At 41.1% G+C, this 19,479-nt stretch overlaps 1 protein-coding gene across 1 annotated transcript; it reads right to left on the bottom strand.

Annotated features, from left to right (window-relative positions):
- Positions 1–34: 34 nt before the first annotated feature.
- EIF3M (eukaryotic translation initiation factor 3 subunit M) lies at positions 35–17,428 on the bottom strand. Its single transcript, XM_009896524.2, has 11 exons — positions 17,333–17,428; positions 15,786–15,918; positions 14,276–14,414; positions 13,202–13,325; positions 12,570–12,664; positions 7,391–7,474; positions 5,843–5,942; positions 5,320–5,401; positions 2,086–2,229; positions 734–794; positions 35–307 (listed from the first exon to the last, which is right to left on the bottom strand). The coding sequence occupies exons 1-11, from the start codon at positions 17,372–17,374 to the stop codon at positions 187–189; spliced, it is 1,125 nt and encodes a 374-aa protein (XP_009894826.2). The 5' UTR covers positions 17,375–17,428; the 3' UTR covers positions 35–186.
- Between the last annotated feature and the right edge of the window lie 2,051 nt (positions 17,429–19,479).

Raw genomic sequence — 19,479 nt, 5'->3', positions numbered from 1 at the left:
CTAATTGTGTAAGAAAGTCGACAGAAGATGTTTTCTCATGTTGGTTTTATTGCTTTTCTTTGTGTTGCAATTTAGAAGATTTAGCTTCTTTAAACCAATTGTATGCGTTTTGGAAACATTCACGAATTGTCAGAGGTTTGAATAAACTTCTTCTCTAGTGACTTTATGAGGTCTAAAAAAATCTTTTTAGGTGTCTGAGAGACTGAGGAGACTGTTTTTCACTTGATTCAAATTTTGTTTCCAGGTGTTTAGAGTGTCATACAATTGCTGCCATTGCTGCTTTCCAAAAGTCCGATGTGTGCTGTGACTAGAAAGTAAAACAAAATGGGAAGATGATTACTAGATGTCACACTCTCCTAATAATTCTTTTATAGCATTACTTTACCCTCACAAGTGAAAAGGAAAATTTTTATTATCTCTATTATAAAGGGTTGCACTTTACCAGTTAGAGAATTCTGCAGCCTTCCCAAATATTTAAAGCAACACCAGTCATTAGTATTCTTGTCACTATTAGGTCATTAAATGAAATGTGCTGGAAAATAGGACTCTTTCATTAAATAAGCTAATCACATTCAGTGTGAGCTTTAATAAAATTATGATAAATAGCAACTATTTAACTACCAGCAACTGCCAGGAACAATACCTTGCTTCTAGTTAAAATATTCTACAAATGTAAGTGAAATAATTAGAACACACTAAGTTCTGCAAAATGCTAGGAAGAATTAAGTCTTACCTGACAACTACTTTCCTCTGAGTCTGATCTATTTTGCAGTACACCATCTTTGTCTTTACAGCTGCAAAAAAGCAACGCTATTTTGAGCATTATTTTCATGATAGTGCAAAGGTATTAAACTGCACAAAACCTGTTCAAAGAGAGATCAATCCAAATATATATAAACACTTAATATTGTTTTGCTGTTGGTTTCGACAGTCTCATAGACAGGAAAGCAAAATAGTGTAACAAGATAAAGGTCATGCATGTATCCTATTGTTTGATGCCCATCTTGTAAACTAATATTCTGTACATTCTTTATGAACTCTCTCCTACAGACATCCTGTTTGAATGCCAGCAAACAAAACCAGATGACAAATTAAACCTGCAAACAATTTTTCAGTTCTGTAACAAACTACATGAAATGCAATTCCCATCAAAGGAAAGAAAGACAGTGCTCAAAAGACATGCTAGGCAAGTCTTCATAGAGTGGCTTAGGTTGGAAGGGATCTTAGAGACCATCTACTCTAACCCACCTGTCCTGGGCAGAGACACCTCTCAACTAGACTTTAGGTGCTCAAAGCCTCATACAGCCCAGGCCTTGAACACTCCCAGGGAGGACGTGTCCACCACATCCCTGGGCAACCTATTCCAGAGTCTCACCACCCCCATACTGAAGAACTTCTTCCTAAGCTCCAGTCTACTCTCCCTCATCTTAAAATCATTCCTCATTGTTCTATCGCTAGTCACCCTTGTGAAAAGTCCCTCTCCAGCCTTCCTGTAGGATCGCTTCAGGTATTGGAAGGCAGGTATAAGGTCCCTCCCCAGAGTCTTCTCTAGGCTGTACAACCTCAGCTCAATCAGCCTATCCACATAGCAGAGGTGCTCCAGCCCTTGGATCATCTTTGTAGCCCTCCTCTGGACTTGTACCAACAGCTCTGTGACATTCTTGGGATGGGGACACCAGAACTGGGTGCAGCATTTGAGACGGGGTTGCACAAGACCAAAGAAGAGAGGCAGCATCACCTCTCTTGACCTGGCCACACTCCTCTTGATGCAGCCTACGATACAGTTTGCCTTCTAGGCTGCATGAGCACTTCTGATCAATCACTATACTCAGGTCTCTTTCTTCAGGGCTACTCTCAACCCACTCTGCACCCAGGCTAGATTTGTGCCTGGGACTGGCCTACCCAGATGCAGGACCTAGCGCTCTGACTTGTTGAATCTCATGTGGCTGGCACTGGCCTACTTCTCAAGCCTATGAAGATCCTCCTGGATGACATCCCTGCCCTCATATCTTTCAGCATGAATTTTCACAGCTATAGCTTAAAAGGTCAATATTTTTCTGTAAGGTATGGTATTACAGTTCTTACCATCAATAACAAATGCTTCTACATCATCAGCTCCAATCTGAAGTTCCTGTTGCATTGTGTCAAATGATATTTCTTTGTTCTCAACAGCCATTCCCATGAAAGTAAGTAACCTCATTTTTGCCATATTGTGTTCATGCAACAGGCCTGTGTAGAAGTCACAATAGTTTACAGGTGTTAATAATCCAACAATTAATTTGTTTTCCATGTTATTTTTACTAGTTAGGTTTCCAGTAGGTTAAAACTTATTTCACATCGAGAAAATACTTCACCTGTCTCTATCAACATTTTTTAAGTAATTGATTCCTACCTCTTCCTTGTATTTTGCTGTATTAGCTGGTTTAGTGGCTCAGTGCTGTCAGTAAAAGGCAGTAACTATCTGCAAAAATGAAGCACAGATCTTTTCAAACAGTAAAAAAATCACCTTAACAATTTTAGGTGGTGAGGGTGCAGGTGAATCTTTCAGTTGCATCACCTGAAGAACAGCAATGCAGCCACAAATGGAAAATACACAACTGGTACTGTCAAAACCTTGGTACCTCACTGCTTGTTCTCATATGTTTGCTTGAAAATAAATCTCTCAGTAATGGTTTAACAACAATTTTTGTGCCAAAGGAATGTGTTTTGGCACTGAATTAACTGTTTATGCCACAGCAAATAGTGCCATGAGTCACATGTATACTCACATCACCTAGAGTGACAAAAAAAAGTGCTCTTTAAGAACAGAGGAATGGATATTAAAAGTTAGATTTGTTCATGATTGTATGAATGACAGCATGAGCATGAGTCAAGGGCTTGCTCATCTAAATCAGAGACCATTTTCCTGAAGAAGGGTCTAGGTCCATGTTAAGACATCCAGCTGAAGCAAGGCATTTCTCAGTCCATGTTTTGTGAGGTGCCAACTGCGATTTAGTGGATGCTGCTTTAAAATAAATGTCAATCATTTCGGTTTGAAGTGACATTATAAACAGTGACTTGCTTCAGTAAATATTTAAGTTTGGAATTTATAACATCCACACACTAATAGGAAAGCACATTACTGCAGGACATCATGTTGTGTTAATTAGCTGTAATTATGATGCAGGTTCCCTATTTGGCACCGATTCAACAAAAATGTGATCACCATAATTCATATGAATGAGGAGCACCAGCAACTATACCTAACTGGGTTTAATGGAACTCTACAAGCATCAAAAAATCAATTAGCACACATTAACCCTAATTAACAAATGCAAATGAGATGCTGATTAACTTTCCGAAAAAGACTGCCGATAATACCAGATTAAATGTGGACATGTTAGGGCGACTCAGTTGACACAGATAATGCTACTGCTGGCCTAAGTTGTCAGCATTAATAAACCAACAAATTGTAACAAACCGATGCCACCTGTAGGAGCCTTCAGTGCACAGCTTCCATAGACTGGTGTAATTGGTCCTGATCCAGGAAAGGGGAGAACTAAAGTGGATGCTGTACTGTCACTCAAACACTATTATTAATAACCTTTATTTTAAAGCCCAGTACCTTAGCAAGTTTTGGGGTTTTTTTAAAGTATTTAAAGTATAGTTAAAAAAAAACCCAAAAAAATCAGTTTCTGGGGATCACTCATATATATTCTGAAAAACATTTAAATGCTTCAGCTAACAATTGTCCTGTTTCCTATACCAACTGCCCTGGTTTTCCAAAGGCATGGCTGAAACACTCAGACATTCAGGTCTGCACTGCCTCAGAATCTCTACCTTGTCCGCTGCTCAAAGACATTCCAAATTATCCGAGTACAACATAAAGCAAGTGAGAAATTAGCTAACTCTAAGTAAGGCTCTTTCAAAACAGTTGCAATGGTATTTAAGGATTTTAGTCAGATTACATGAATCCTAGATATATTGAAAACGCAGACTGGATATTCACACAGGTACGGGGAGGCAAAGCAAAAGAAATCATGACTGTCGAATATTGTACAACTAATACTTTGTGTGTGATTCATCTTCCAAAAATTTAATCAAATGTTAGATCATCATTTTCAGAAAATACTTCTGTGGACCAGTAACTAACAGATAAACCATTTCAGTACACAAAAAGAAGTACAATACAGCCTCCACTTTGCCCTAAGAAGGAAAAGCTAAGATGTCCACATAATGTTCAAACAGATGTGATAGAAGCTGTGCTTATCCTATATATACACACACACACTTATAAAACTATCAAAAACTTGCTGCTAATTTTATTCACAGTGGTATTTCCATCATTTTAATACCCAAAGTACCAGCATTTTAAAGCACTGAGGGTAATTATTCTCCCAACTATACCACACTCCATTAAACAAAATAATGCACGGGTTAAAAGGCTGCACTAAGCTCGGGTTTAGCAAAGCTCTGTTTCTGCCTTTCCTCAAATGCATTCAGGCAGTGCTCAAAGTGTCATTGCCAAATCAAAGTGAGAAAAAAAAAAGAAAATCAGATTTTTATGGAAACATTTATTCATTACCAATATGTCAGAACCTTAATGCAGTAATAAAAAACCCTGCATCATTGAACAATTTCTGCATTGTCACTGACCCCTGTCCTAAAAAGCTGGAATATAAAAAACGTAATTTTAATGCATGCAATAGCTTATGAACCAGTGCTCCTTTGAAACAGTCAATTACACATCAACGGGGGAGTGCCAAAGTGTTAATTACTACTCCTTTTCTCCACAGTGTGTAAATAAAGAGGGTGCTGACATTAACATTCCATCACACTGCTTCATGTGATGAAACAAATTAACTGGGACAGACTGTGGCTTGCTAGGTCTAATGCATCAGCACACGCAGACACACACGCACACACATGCCCCTCCCCGCTGTTTGCATGGTTTTTCTTACTGTTCAGAAGTATTTGCTGTTATAAAGTTATTTAATCAAAAACAATTCATACAAGCTGCTGGCTTACACAATAAAGTTGTCTTCTCTGGCCTAGCCTAGAGTATCAATGCATTAAAAATTCCCTCCTACTGTTCAAGGGAAGAGGGGGAAAACAGTTCTCTTCCAAGTCCATAAACCAGCTTGTCCTAGCAGAACAAACCACAGTTAGATGGTCTGTTTGCAATGTAGCAGAGGTTAGAGTCTCCAAAGTCTAACCCATTCTTAAAAATTCCTACTAAATTCCTTGAGCTTCAATTTATGCAATCAAACTGAAGCACTTTGCAGCTTCCCTATCTTAAGGCACACAAACAGTTAGAAATGTACTGATCTGAAAACTTACCAAGGGAGTCGATGAAGTCTTTGTTGTTTTGATAAAACTTGACATAGGATGCTAGCTTAGCACTTACAAAAATTGTCAAAAGCTGGAAGATGGAAAACAAACATAAGAAAAAGGGTTTAAATATTATCTATGTTTCCCTCCCTACAGACTGGACAGTTATGTGCTTGTGTGTGTATATATGAACTACTACAATTAAGAGCTAAAATTCTGGTTTCTCTCAATAGCTGAAGACAGTCTGTGCTGAGCTCCCTTTCCTCAGACTCGAAAGGCAGCTTTGCTGCAGAACCCATGTGATGGCAGTTTTTCATACTCTAGGTTTCTGAAATGAAAACATGCTTCAGGTAATATTGTAAGTTTTTTAATTCTAAAAGCATTAAAAGAAACAGTACACTGCAGCTCAAAGTTACTGACAGATAACCCTTCCAATGAATTTCAAAAGGCACTAATAAAACTCTACAGTAGTGAACAATCAAAAGGCACTCTACAGCTCTCAGACCATCTTGCTAGAAAGTATGTTACTTACGTCATGAATAAGTTCTCCTTCCAAAAATTTGACTGGTTTTAAGGCAAGAAGATGATCAAAGAGAAAGGTATTTGGATCCTTCAATGCTCGCACAATGCATCTAATTGGAAAAGGAAAAAGCTTGATTTTATAAGCAATACACAAGTGAATGCTACTCAGTTTGTTTTCCTTGCTTTCTAGAAAACACCCAGGGGTTTCTGATGCAAGACATGGCACATGCTCATTTTAATCTGTATTTTACAAATGGAAAAAAAACACCCAACTAACAGAATGCATTCATTAATTTGCCCAGTATCACAAATGGTATTTGCCAGATAGTAAGACTACCGATCACCCTACTGTACCCACCCAACCTTCCAGCACAACCTTCATTCCTACAGGTATTTTTACTGTCCTCCTGAAATTGCCCTGTGTACATTTTCACTGTGAGGGTGACAGAGCACTGGAGCAGGCAGGCTGCCCAGAGAGGTTGTGGCGTCTCCTTCTCTGAAGACTTTCAAAACCTGCCTGGATTCGTTCCCGCGTGACCTGCTCTAAGTGGCCTTGCTCTCGAAGGGGGGTTGCACGAGGTGATCTTTCGAGGTCCCTTCCAACCCCCAACATTCTGTGTGAATACATGACACAAAACAGAAAACAAACAAATGTTTGTTCACTGCAAGGCCTACGATTTATCAGTAGCAGCTCCAGACTGTAAACAGACCTGAAGTGTTTTTAGAACTCTAGATGGAAGCTTTTGTTCTGTGTCACATTAGAAGACCTAGTGCTACACGTGCTCTGCCACCCAGAAGAACCTACAGTCTGCACAGCCACAATAGTGTGATAAACCCTAGGCAGATGTGTTCCTTCAGATATAAATGGCCTCAGATGACTGTAGGATAAGTCAGTGAAGTTTTCTTTTGTATAGACACTTTAATTTTTAAAATGAGTCATTCTAATTTCTTTCCTTGCTCAAATATAAACTACTCCCTTGAGAACTTGTACACATCTGGCAGAATTAAACAACTTACTGAAAATCCTAAGAAGAATCACAATATATAGAATGTCAAAATACAAGCTTTTACTCCTTTTGGCCAGTGGGAAAAAATACAATGTAGACAATCAATTTACTCTCAGCTTGATCAACAAGGAGGTTTATTTCTGTGCAGTTACAGTCTTACAGTAGTGACAGCAAGAATTTCTTTTCAACAGAAATTGCTATTGAAAAGAACACTCCCAAGTTAAAGGAACCAAACCATCAGTAAGAATCTGAATTAAAGGATGCTCATTCAAGTTTTGATTGGACAGTTGATGATGTAAACTAAGTCCTTACCCAAGGCTAATCTCTCTTAACAGTGACCAGAAGCACATCTGTGCAGCTCCACAATGGAGCGAACCTGACTGCTCAGAACTAACCGAACTCACCCTTGACCAAATCAGCCATGCTATGGAAAAGAGGCAGGGCAGGGTCCCTGCCTGCCAGGTCATCCCATATTCTTAGAATTAAGGCCATCAAAGTAATTAGCAATTGAGAAGAAGCTATTTTTAAGGACACTGGGCATTCAGTATTACCTGTGAGCATCGACTCTAGCCTGGGAAGCATTGTCCTCTGTGTAACTTCCTAGTAGTTCCACCATTACTTTTGCTGCAGTGTCACTACAGAAGGAAAAAATAAAGTTACCTCAGGACTGCTGAAAAAATAGTTCAAACAGGACATGCAAATACTTAAATAATTCCATTATGATGTTATAGGTCAAATTAAATTACACTTGAAAAAGATGTAGATGATCCATTTTAATTCTAGTGGAGAGAACAAATTAACTAGATGTATTCTTTCAATTCTTGTTCTACAAAATGTTTATCTTCACCCTTCATTTCATTCTCTTAAATTGATAAATTACCTGCTGGTTATGGAAAAAGCTTTCTGAGCTAGGAACAGCTTTATATGGTTCACTAGAATGCTCCTCTTCTGCACATCTGGATTTAATCACTGCAGAATAAGTAGCCCTGCAAAGTTTATTTCAAATGTAAAATGGCATATCTTAAAGAATATTTATGGTCAGGAAAATGACTACAAAAGCTGCTTTTTCTTCTCTCACAGATTCTCTCTTCATGTATTCAGAGTGAGAGCTGCTCGTTTCACTGAGGAGGTTAAGCAGCCAGCAATTAGAGAGGCTTAGGCTGCTGTGAAGCGAGCAGCTTCCAACACTGCCTTGACAGACAGTTTATAGAAAAATAGTCTAAGGAAACTGAGTAACCTTACAGCCTGGTCTGCACAGATTATGCTGTAAACAGCTCATCCACATTACTGTAAACCAGCTCCGAGACCAGTACAGTGCTATTTTAACAGATTCTGATCTATTTTCACCTAACAGTTTTCACCAGAAGTGAGGCCAGCAATTGTTGATGCTCTTTACACAATTTTCAGCCAAAAAAAAGGGCACACTGGATATGCTGTGTGTATACACACAGAAAGCCATTTGCTACTTCTCATGGAATTCTTGTTAACTATTAGAAGGCTGTGACAGCTCTTCCATATAGAGATGCTGATGCCATCTTACTACTTCCTGTGAACACACCACATTCAGTAGTGAGAGCATAACCAAAACTCAAGTGGGAGGTTTGCAGGTATCTCCCATGCACATACACACATAGGCTGACTACCAGGAGGTACCTTCTCAGTGGACAGGAGGAAGGTTGGATACTACTCTCCAGAGTACAGGGAGTTGTAGTGCAAAGCTAAGGTCTTCCCTCAGTGTAGCTCATTTCCAGACACAATACATTTCCCTGTGTGGTCCAAGAGGCCTACAAAATTTTCCTTGAAGGAAAAAACTGTGCAAGAATAAAGTTCTGGTTCACTTTAGTTACTTGTTAATGGCATAAGCTGCACAGGGAAGCAACAAATCAACACAAGAATGCCCCCCGGTATATAGTGTGCTGTGACACAGGTTTAACCCCTACAGCAGCACAGGTCTGACCAGACACTATCCTTATTTAGGTCTCTATTTTAAATCTCACAACACTGCTATTTGACAGCTTCTCTAAAGGGAGAGGTTTTGTGCTCCTAGAGAATTTGCCAAATATCAGATGTGCATTACAAATACTAAGACACCGTGGGAAACAAGCAATATCTTATATAATCCGGATGTACATTGAGTGAAGATCCCAGCCATTATTCCAGAAGTGTGTTCAGAAATGTGAACTTGAATGAAACATCTGTTTTAAGACTCCAGCACTAAAGAGGTCAGCTTATGTTTTGTCACGGCAACTGATACTGCTGTGTAGAGGAACCAATAGCTCTGTATCAGTGAAATAAAATGAGACAGCTTTATGTATGAGAGAACCATTTGCATGTAAATCAGTCTGTGTTGGACTATGATTTTTGCACTGGTGAAACCAACAGTAGAAGTTCTAGCAAAGAAAAAGAATCTGTTTACTACATTAATGCTATTCAACCTAACAATACACGACTCCTGATTTAATACAAGCTTTCAGCAGTTGTTCTTACACACTTCAGAACCATGTTACAGATTTCTGGAACTTTTCCTCTCCTTCTCTTAGGAGCAAAAATCAGAAGCCATGCATTTAAGTTATTTCCAATAGTATTTGCAATCCCCTCACCTTTTTCATAAATTTTATTTTGAAGTTGAGAAGGAGTGGAATCTTTCTCTTTCATTTCTAGGAAGCAATCAGAATGCTGCAAGACAATTGCTCCCAAACTTTCTGTGCTAAACTCTTGGGAGCCTCAGCAAATATAGCAGGCCATGTAATCTTATTCTACTCAGTGTCAATTTAAATACCAATCACTATTCTACCAAAGCTCAGCACTCAATGTGTTCTCTCACCTAAGATGCAAGTGGGACCATTTTTTCTAGCAAGGCAGCTTGCACAAGAACTCTTGGCTCCGCTTGCCAGTCTAGATGCATAACTTGACAAAAAGCCAGCGAGAATTGAAGAGTGATGGTAGATAAAAAGAAGAAAAGAAAATACAGAGTATTCAGAGACTTAGAAAGATGGAATCAAGTCCCTCTACATTACATGATATTAAATGGACTTAAAATTAAATGAAATGTTTTGCAGGTACCTGACTTGCTGAACTTTTTGCCACAGCAGGTATTAGTGACCAGACTCGGCAGACCAGTTTGAATGTAAACTTGGGCAGGACTAATCCCAGTGTGAATGCTGCCAGGTCAGTGGTAGAGACCAGCTGTAAGCTGCATCAGGCTGGAGCCTAGTAGTGCCTCACAGCAGAACTCAACCCTCTGGCTGAAAGCAAGCCATGCCTGCCTGTAAAAACTCATCTATAACTGCAGAAGAAAACTGGTTCTGTTACCTTGCAGTTTCATACCAACATAGCTAGGAAAATGCTGAAGGCTAAAGCAGCTGAGGCACAAATCCCTACCACAGAACCTTTACTGAAAGGTGCATAAACAGCAGAGAAAGTGACTAATCTCTTACAAAGCTCAGCTACCAAATACACAACTCGGAAACTTGTAAATCCAGCCATCTGTTTTTCAGCCATCACCAGCAATTTTTCTTCAGCTGATCATGGGAAACAAAAATCCCTCTTTGAAGAGATCAAGATTATTCTGATCATCAGAAAGAAGAAACCTCAACCAGAAAGTGACTGGAAAAGATTTGACAAAACAAGCTTATCACTGCAGGAAAAGGAAGGCCATGCAACATGTGCCTGGTTTACCTTTCACGAGCTAACAAACTGTTCACTATGAACTTAGCAACTGAGGAAAAGTCTATTAGCTGAGGAAAACCATCTCTTCTGGTGCATTGAGAGAAGTTAAAACAAACTGAACCAAAAATAATTAAACTGATTTTCACCAATCCATTCTTTTCCTCTTGATCAACACAGTAGCTGAATTATGGCTGACTACTTACTTTGCAGTTCCCACTTATCTTCCCATACTGCTAGATAGAGCAACATTCCTGAGTGCCAAAGCTGGAATGCTGCTGTGAGTTTCCCATACTATTGCAAATACTGCCCACTGATCCAGGAGAGCGAACCAGGTCAAAGGTGCTAGGGTCAGTTGTTGCTGGGGTTTTTTGCTGGAGAGAAGAGCAAGTGCTCTGAAAAATTGCTCCTTTCAGTGCAAAGCTTGCTGCAACAGACAGTAAGGACACCAGGTGTGGGCGTAACGTATGACAGGGTTTGTGAAATTTTCAATGCCTAACTTAAGAATATCACCTATTATCAGTAAGCAAAAACCATTTGGTAGCAAGGTAACTGACAGCACTGGAAACAGAATTTAGAAGTTCAGTCCATGGATCTGGTAACAAGACTGGCTAAACACAGTTAGCTCTTAGGAATGGGAATTAAGCTCATTAAAACCTCTCAATAAATCAATAGGATGAGACAAGTTTAAAAGAGTATGAGCATTGCAGGCTATCACCAGTGTATTTCTGAAGCAAAGGAAGCACTAAGCCACAAACAAGGTCTCCAATTACCAGGTCTGAAATTATTTTGAGCACTGAAATCTGTCATACAGTATTGTCAATGCAAAAGCATTTTACTATTACTGACAAGAATAGGAATTCCCAGTTATGTTGTAGCTCACAGTAACTACTCCATGAGGATTAATCACCTCCAAACTGAGGTATTAAAAATGATCCTGCTATGCTGACACAGCATTTCCAGGCTGCAATTTCACCAGGCCAGAACAAGCTAACTCTTGTGGCAAAAGAAATTCTCTCCCTCCTATGACAGCTCCACATAAACCTTTTTTTAATCCCTGGCAAGGTCACCTCCCCAATACTATTCACTGTGCTGCTGCACAAATGCCTACACCAGCATTAACGCATAGTTAGTGGTAGCTGGAGGAGACAGGACAGAATTGCTGCCTTCTGCAGCAGTACCAGGTTGTGCAAATGTAGGAACAGCAAGTGCAGTTCTGCTACCAGTGTAACTTGACAGTGTAGAAGTCCTGATGCTGCCTCACTCTGAAAATTTAAAAAAAACAACCTAGAACACTAACTCAGAAAACAGAGTGAAAGTCAAGGGAAGGGGGAAGCAACACTCCCCTCCTAAAAGAACTACGGCAGGGACAGTTAGGTTGAAACTGCTGTGGAACCACAGGCTGAAACTACTTCTGGATACCAGCCCACCTCTATAGCCCTGGCCAGCAGAGTCAATACACTGCATCACATCTGCAAGATAAATTGATGACAGCTCTCAGTTAAGACTTGCATTAATTTACAGGCATGATACACACAGGATTACTTCAAATGCCAGAAGACACCGGTCTGCCAAGTTTGTTACATCAAAGATGCTTCTTATGATCCAGGATAATAATTTAAAATGGCCAAGCAGGTATTCTGTGGACATTAATTTCCATGACTAGTGGAAAGCTCTGTCCTAAAGGTACTGTTTACATAAAAAGACGGATCCTGTTAACTGTGATTGATAAGCCTCCTAACATCATTAAGTCAGAGATAGCACTACCATGCACTAAAATGTCAAAAGTGCAATTAAATAATAAACTTGGCATAATGCTACAATGCTCAAAGATTAAGATTCAGAGAAAGGAATGGTTTCACTTTGGGAATCTGTGGTTTGCAGCTAATTCACTACTAAATTTAATGCTCTTGGAAACAGTGGAAGATAGAAAAAAGCCCCCAGTGTATTTGAATTACCAGTACAGAGTAAGTTTAAAAGTGCTCTGAGAAATACTTTCCCCACATACTAGTTACAATATTTCAACTTTACAGTTGTCTACTACCTATTACTCATCTTTCATACCTTTTTTTGCAGTCTACCAGGACATCATACAGCAGTCTCAGAAGTGTATGCTTCTTCTCCGTGCTGAGATTCCAGTCAGAAATCCATTTTCGGACCTATGTAGAATACAAGCAAGAAAAAAACATCAGGGGAAAGACTAAAATAAAATCAGAAATATTTCTAATTTTCTCTCAAGCAGAAAAACCTTGAAGAGATCTTGTGCAGTGATTTCTTTGGGTCCTCTGACTTTCAGGCTTCCCATGCAGAACCTGGAGGTTTTCCCATGGAAAGCCAAGAGCCTGTGCTCACCACATTACTTCCTAAATAGGGATGAGCGATTCCAATATACGCTGATCCCTGAGCAAAGGGCAAGAACTTGATGCCTCACTCCTGATCAAAGCTTCTCACTTTCATTCCTGTCACAGGAATCAGACACATCTACCTACGTTCAGCATCAGGAATGGAAAATAAATGGCACTGTGATTTAGATTCTGTAGACAGACCTTTAAAAGATAAGAACTCCAGTATTCTGCACTTATTTCACGAGGCTCTGGCAGTTGCTAACAGACACTCTGTATCAACTCTGACTAATTCTTCGTGAGACACAACATGGCCAACACAAAGGCTGTAACTTGAAGCACCACATTAATTACCTGATCTAGTTCAGTTGGAATGTACTGGATGGCACCACATGATGAGGCCACTTTAAGAAGGCTGCAGTACACTGTGTATCTCACAGGAGTGTTCTTATCCATGCCATGGAAGAGATTGCTCAGGCTAAAGCACAAACAACAGAGTTAGAGAGGTTCCAAAAACCATTACTGAAGTGCACATTCACATTTCTATTTGTGTGCTAGTACACACAGATCACCTTGTGTCTCTGATGAACTCTAACAGCTTCTACTTTTCTAACTGTTTTCAGCAAAGAAAACAAAAACTATACATTTTAAATTTGTAATACCCAAGCAAACAAAGTATATTGACACTTCTACTCTATGGTAGGGAAACAGAAGGTAAAAGAAGAGTGCTTCCTGCAAGAGACATATCTTGACATGATGGCCAGCTCAATATGAGCCAGCACTGTGCTCAGGTGGCCAAGAAGGACAAGAGCATTCTGGCTTGCATCAGAAATAGTGTGGCCAGCAGGTGTAGGGATGTGACTGTTTCCCTCTACTCAGCACCGGTGCAGCCACACCTTGAATACTGTGTTCAGTGGGCCCGTTACTGCAAGAGGGACATCAAGGTACTGGAGTGTGTCCAAAGAAGAGCAACCAAGTTGGTGAAAGGCCTTGAACACAAGTCTTGCGAGGAGTCGCTGAGGGAACTGGGGTTGTTTAGTCTTCAGAAAAGGAGCCTGAAGGGAGGCATTATCACCCTCTACAACTACTTCAAAGTAGGCTGGAGCAAGGCGGGGTTCTGCCTGTTCTCACATGCAGCAAGCAACAGGACAAGGGAAAACAGCCCCATGCTGTGACAAGGGAGGTTCAGCTTGGACATTAAAAAAATTTTCTTCACAGGAAGGGACATTGGAACAGGCTGCCCAGGGAGGTGGGAGTCACCATCCCTGGTGGTATTTAAAATGCATGTGGATGTGGTGCTAAGGAGCATGGTTTAGCTCCATGATTCTACAATTCCATACATCACGCACTTTGATTTAAAGACATGCAGGATAATCGTTCTTACTTTGTAAGATCTCATGGTCTCACTTCCCTCTGCACAATACTTACAGCTGCAGTCTCAGAGATGGGCGCTCTCCTTCCCGAAACTTTACTAACTTCTCACACAGGTTTTCAATCAGAGCTTCTTGTTTGTCAGGTTCCAGGATAAGAAGCAAAGACACGACGCTGTTCATCACGCTCTCAACATCTGCACAATACAAAATATGCAGCTGTTTAAAACTACAAGCAGCAATCAGCAGCAGCTGTTTAGTGCTGGAGAGTTACTTCTGCTGTGAATTGCTTTGCATTAGCTAGAACTGCAAAAGACAGCAAATGCCAAGATAACCAATCCAGATACTCATTAGAATGTGCCAGAGATTTGGCTCGTGGTCTTTCAACAACACATCTCCACATAAAGCAAAAATTAGAGTTTGATATCACTCTTGTTCCGAATTCCCTGTTCACACATAAGAGAAGGCAGAGATACTTCAAGTTGTGGTCTTTAAAAACCAGTGGTTTCTTCCTGCGTGTCCTGAAAACTGCCTGTAGTTCCACAATGACAATACTAACACCTAGTGCTCAAGTACAGTAAAACATTTCACCAGGAGCTCAAGGGATAGCCACACCACAAGATGTGTGTAAGAACAGAGTATATTCAAAAGCCTCCCCAACTCCTGTTTTAAGCATAGGATTCCATCCTTTCCAAACAGGATCAGACAGGTTTTGCATTTTCTTTTCACAGCCTGCCCAAATGTCAGTTGCACAAAGGATAAAACCAAACTCACTACACATGGAAAATATTATTTATTTTCTGAAATGACATCTGAACACCAAAGAGCAAGCAACATGCTTCTCCAGTACTTCCTGCTCACCTGCCTACAGTGAAAGGCAACATGGCAAATAAGCTTACATATTCCATCTTAGATGAATCATGCATTTTTTTCAAACACCATGTATTATTCACATTAGTAATTGATTTATTTTTTTTTACACATAAGAGTTCTGAATAAAGTTTGCATATTGGTACAGAGCACAGCAGGCACATTGAGATCACTTAAGGCTACTAGAGCACCATCTGTGTAATTAAAACAGCACACATTTTATATCTACAGTCCTAAGTCAAAGAGAGTTCCTGACTAGACAAAAATCTTGCTGGTTCTGGACAACAATGATCAATTAATGTTCAGGCTTTAAAACTTCTACTTACAAATGTCCTATATTTTGTTGTTGCTTTAATTTTCCTTGATCTGCAGCATCACAGCCATTAACTCACGTTTTTGGTTTTATCTTTTTTTTTGAGAAAGAAAACCTACTTTACATACAACTTGCTGTGCCTTTGCAACAAGCAGAGTCTAGCTCAATTTCTGACTTCTTCAAAGGGTGCTAGACGTTTGGAGGAAGGAGAGGTGGAGTACATGCAAATCCTGCTGGGCAGTAATGGAAATAAGCACTTCCAGTAGTGTCAAGATGCATATGTCAAGCATGCAAACCATACCTCTAAAGTCTGCCAACTGTTACTGCTTGAAAGCGCTAATGGCAATACATTTAGCAAACCCAACAAGACTTAAAAGATGCAAACCTTTGTCATCCTCTTTCAGGCAGACATCGCACACCTCAATAATCTGTGCCAAGTCCACATGAAGTCCACCCTCAGCATTTTCTTCAGAGATTTCTGCTCCTTTGGATTTCAGGTAAGCTCGAAGTTCTGCAGCCTTAAAAATAAAGTAGCAACACACAGAGAACACAACAGGTTTTTTTTTTGTGAACAGCACAAAGTAATTAAATTTCTTACAGATTTTTGCTCTGTAACCACTCCTCTGCCCCCACTGCTCATTTGCACTTCCTCTCACCTCTCCTTACCACCCTGTAATCTACCACACTGCTTCTCCTCAGCTTTAACACACCAACCAGATGTAGGCGCAGCATAAGATGCTGCATGTGCTATGGCAAGTTTGCCACTAAGTGAATACATCACAGAATTGTTGAGCTTTCTCACAACATGCATAGGTCACACTGAGTTAAGGGACAGCAGGCCTAGGAAGTTTTCATGACAAAGATTCTTTCTCATTAATTTATTAGCTTTTCCTCCCTTTGACAACTTCAGGCAAAAGAATAAAATCATTTAGTTGCTTATTCACCCGAAAACAAAAAGGGTATGAACAAAACCACTTTAGAGAGGCCAGAACAGATAGTCTTCACACAAGTTAGACAGTTCCAAATACAATGTTATCACCTGCTTTACCTTGTTGAAACCACACTAAGAAAATACCTTTCCCACAGTGACAGCCCTATGCATGAATTTCACGACCCACCATTTCAGCAGCAAAACCATAACCCTTCAGACACTGTATAAGCCTGTAAAACTTTTGTCAAAGGAGAACTCTGGCCAGGATGCCACTGTGACACACAGTGAAACTGACATCAAATTCAATGTCAAATCATTATGGAACCAAAACACAGATAAATGCTCTGGGACCCTTCACTGCACTGAAGATGCTTCAGGATGACTGCTTGATGGGGATATAGTAGGCATTATGACAACTGAAAGCTGGACTGAAGGCTAACACTTGTGTATGCACTGCATACACATACACTACTTAAAAGGCACTGGGGACAAAAAAATGCCCAAATTCAAAATCAAAACAAAGAAGTAGCTCAAAGACAAAAGTCGCAGTTCCTGTGTCTGTAGTGTGGAGAAACCCGCAAAAAGTAACCCTCCTGCCCGTACCTCAACTAGTCTTCCTCGCCTACAAAAAAAAAGTACTGCTGATGAGAGGTGAAAACACACCACCAGGGAGGTGAGGAACCTGCACATCTAGAGTTGGCTGTCACTTCACAGTCTCTAATCCGCCTGTTGCCTGTCTCTAGCGAACAACCCCAAAACGCTTACAGCGACGGGCGCGGGGCCAGCAGCGCGCCCGACAGCCGTCGGCAGGACAGGTACGGTGCCCTCGCCACGGAGGAAGGCCTGACAGGGATGGACCCAGGCTCCGCTCCGCCTGCCCTACACAGGCCCGGTCCGGCGTCTTCGCCACGGGATCGACACCCTGAGCGCCAGGACCCAGCCCTCTCGCTCTGCCGTCGACACCCGCGCAACCCGCTCCTCGCCGAGCCCCGGCGGCTGACCTGATCTTCTTCCGTGATGTCGATAAAAGCCGGGACGCTCATGGCGGCAGCGGCTCCCGCGGCTGGAACGAGCACGCCGCCCGTACCGGAAAGAGAGAGAGGCTTCCGGTGCTGCGCGCCGCCCGCTTCCGCTTCCCCGCCGCTGAGGGGAGGGCGGGGCGGGGCGCTGCTAGCCGCCCTGCGCTGTGGGGGTCTGGGGTCTCTGGCGGGCTGGCGGGCGGGCTCCGGCTCAGGAGAGCGCGGGCTTCTCCACCCTCCGATTCGCCCTCTGAGCGGTTCTCTTCTGGCCCTCGGTGGTGGAGTTCTGCTGCAGGGCAGGGGTGTCCCCGCCGTGGGCAAGCGACATAGAAGCAGCCATGTCCGGATTCCGTCTTTGCGAGGGAGGCGGCAGCAGCTGGCTGCCCTGCCTGTGTGCCATTGGTGTCTGGAACACCATAAGCGGTCCCCTGTGGAAAGATTTTTTTCCCCCTCTCCCGCCAAAAGGAGTGTTTCGTGCACATAACCTTCCCCTTAAAAGTGTAAGTTGTTACCTAGTCCTTTCTTTTAGGAAGAGTGTGCCAGAAGTGAAATGTGGACAGAGAAAGGACTAAAGTTCTTAACCAAGTGATAGTAACCTGTGGCTTAGTTTATCTTAGTTTTATCTTAACACTTCCGCTCGTATTTCCCTTCAAAGTAACAAACGAAGCCACGAAGATGATCAGGGGCTGGATCACCTTCACTGTGACACCAGGCTAAGAGTTGGGGTCGTTCAGCCTAGAGAAGAGAAGGCTCTGTGGACAGCCTGCCAGAACTTGAAACAGGGCTCCTAGGAAAGATGGGGAGGGACTTCTTATCAGAGTGTAGTGACAGGATGAGCATTAATGGTTTAAAACTGAAAAAGAGTAAATTTAGATTAGGTATAAAGAAGAAATTCCTTATGATGGGGGTAGTGAGACACTGGAACAGGTTGCCCAGAGAAGTTGTGGATGCTCTGGAAGTATTCTAGGTCAGGCTGGGCTTCAAGCAACCTGATCTAGAGCAAGGCATCCCTGCCCGTGCCAAGAGGTTTGGAGCTAGATGATCCTTACAGTCCCTTCCAACCCAAACCAGTCTATGATTCTACAAAACTTGGTGATACCAACATATTGCATATTTTTTTCAGCTAAAGAGTTAAGAAATTTGCCATTCAATAGATCTGGCACACCGACAGGAACATAGCTTGACTTTTGGGATATTTCAAAGGCTAAAATTAAAGGAGAAAGGGGAAAAAAACCACAGGCAGATTTTTATTTCTGTGCAGCTTATGCAAAGTATTCTCTGGATATAGAGATGTAGAAAACACTTAGGTTCACAACTATTTGGGTTATATATTTTCTATAGACTTAACATCTAGAAGGTTTTTTGTGGATAACCTCTTATTGCTACACAACAGTACTGGCTAGAAAGTAATTATTAAGAGCTTTTTATCACTCTAACAGTCATTGAGTAATTCAAGATAAATATTTCTTTGGAGAAATACAATCTGACAACCGGTAATGGAGTTTTGAAGTGCCAGGAAAAGAGAGCTGAGATTATTATTCTGCTAATGAGAAAGTTGAGGCTGGTACTACAGCGCTGCGTTTCGTGTTGTTTACATTGGGACGTGTGAATCATCTTGATGGTAACAGCGTTTGGTAAAGTCTTGTCCCTGATGTAGAATAACTAAATGAGATCTACTTCACTGGGACTGGAGATAGTGTTTTATGCTGCAAGAGTTTAAATAAATAATCCTCAGTATGAAAAAAAGTTGTATTGATTTACTGATCATACTGCGGGGTGCCTTCCTAGTGCTGACACTGGTTAGCAAAAGGAGACGTCGCTTTGCTGTCAGTGAAGAACTCATTTAGCCCCAATTTTGCAGACTTTAGCAATAAATACACAAATACAAAGAAACACAAATTACAAAGGGCCTTAACAGTGATATCTGGTGATCTTGGTGGTTTGTATTTAGAAATCATTTAAACTAACTTTAGAGACTCATGGAATATGAATGACAGCTTTGTAGTTTTTCAAGAGGTTTGTCAGTATGTGGGAAGGTAACGAGGCAAAACTATTAATGAATAACAAACTCAAGGAATGTGTAGACCAGAGGATGCCACTCCAGACAGCCTGGAGGACAGCCTTTACAT

This window comes from Dryobates pubescens, chromosome 22, assembly GCF_014839835.1.
Source record: "Dryobates pubescens isolate bDryPub1 chromosome 22, bDryPub1.pri, whole genome shotgun sequence".
NCBI lineage: Eukaryota > Metazoa > Chordata > Aves > Piciformes > Picidae > Dryobates > Dryobates pubescens.
This window is presented reverse-complemented; position numbering and strand designations above follow the sequence as displayed.

What these genes read in the sequence shown, in the direction of transcription:
- EIF3M (XM_009896524.2), bottom strand. Translation starts at nt 17,374, where the DNA reads ATGAGCGTCCCGGCTTTTATCGACATCACGGAAGAAGATCAG. An exon ending in ACATCACGGAAGAAGATCAG is followed by an intron (nt 15,919 to 17,332) that starts GTCAGCCGCCGG and finishes TTTATTTTTAAG; the next exon opens with GCTGCAGAACTTCGAGCTTA. An exon ending in CCTGAAAGAGGATGACAAAG is followed by an intron (nt 14,415 to 15,785) that starts GTTTGCATCTTT and finishes TGTATTGTGCAG; the next exon opens with ATGTTGAGAGCGTGATGAAC.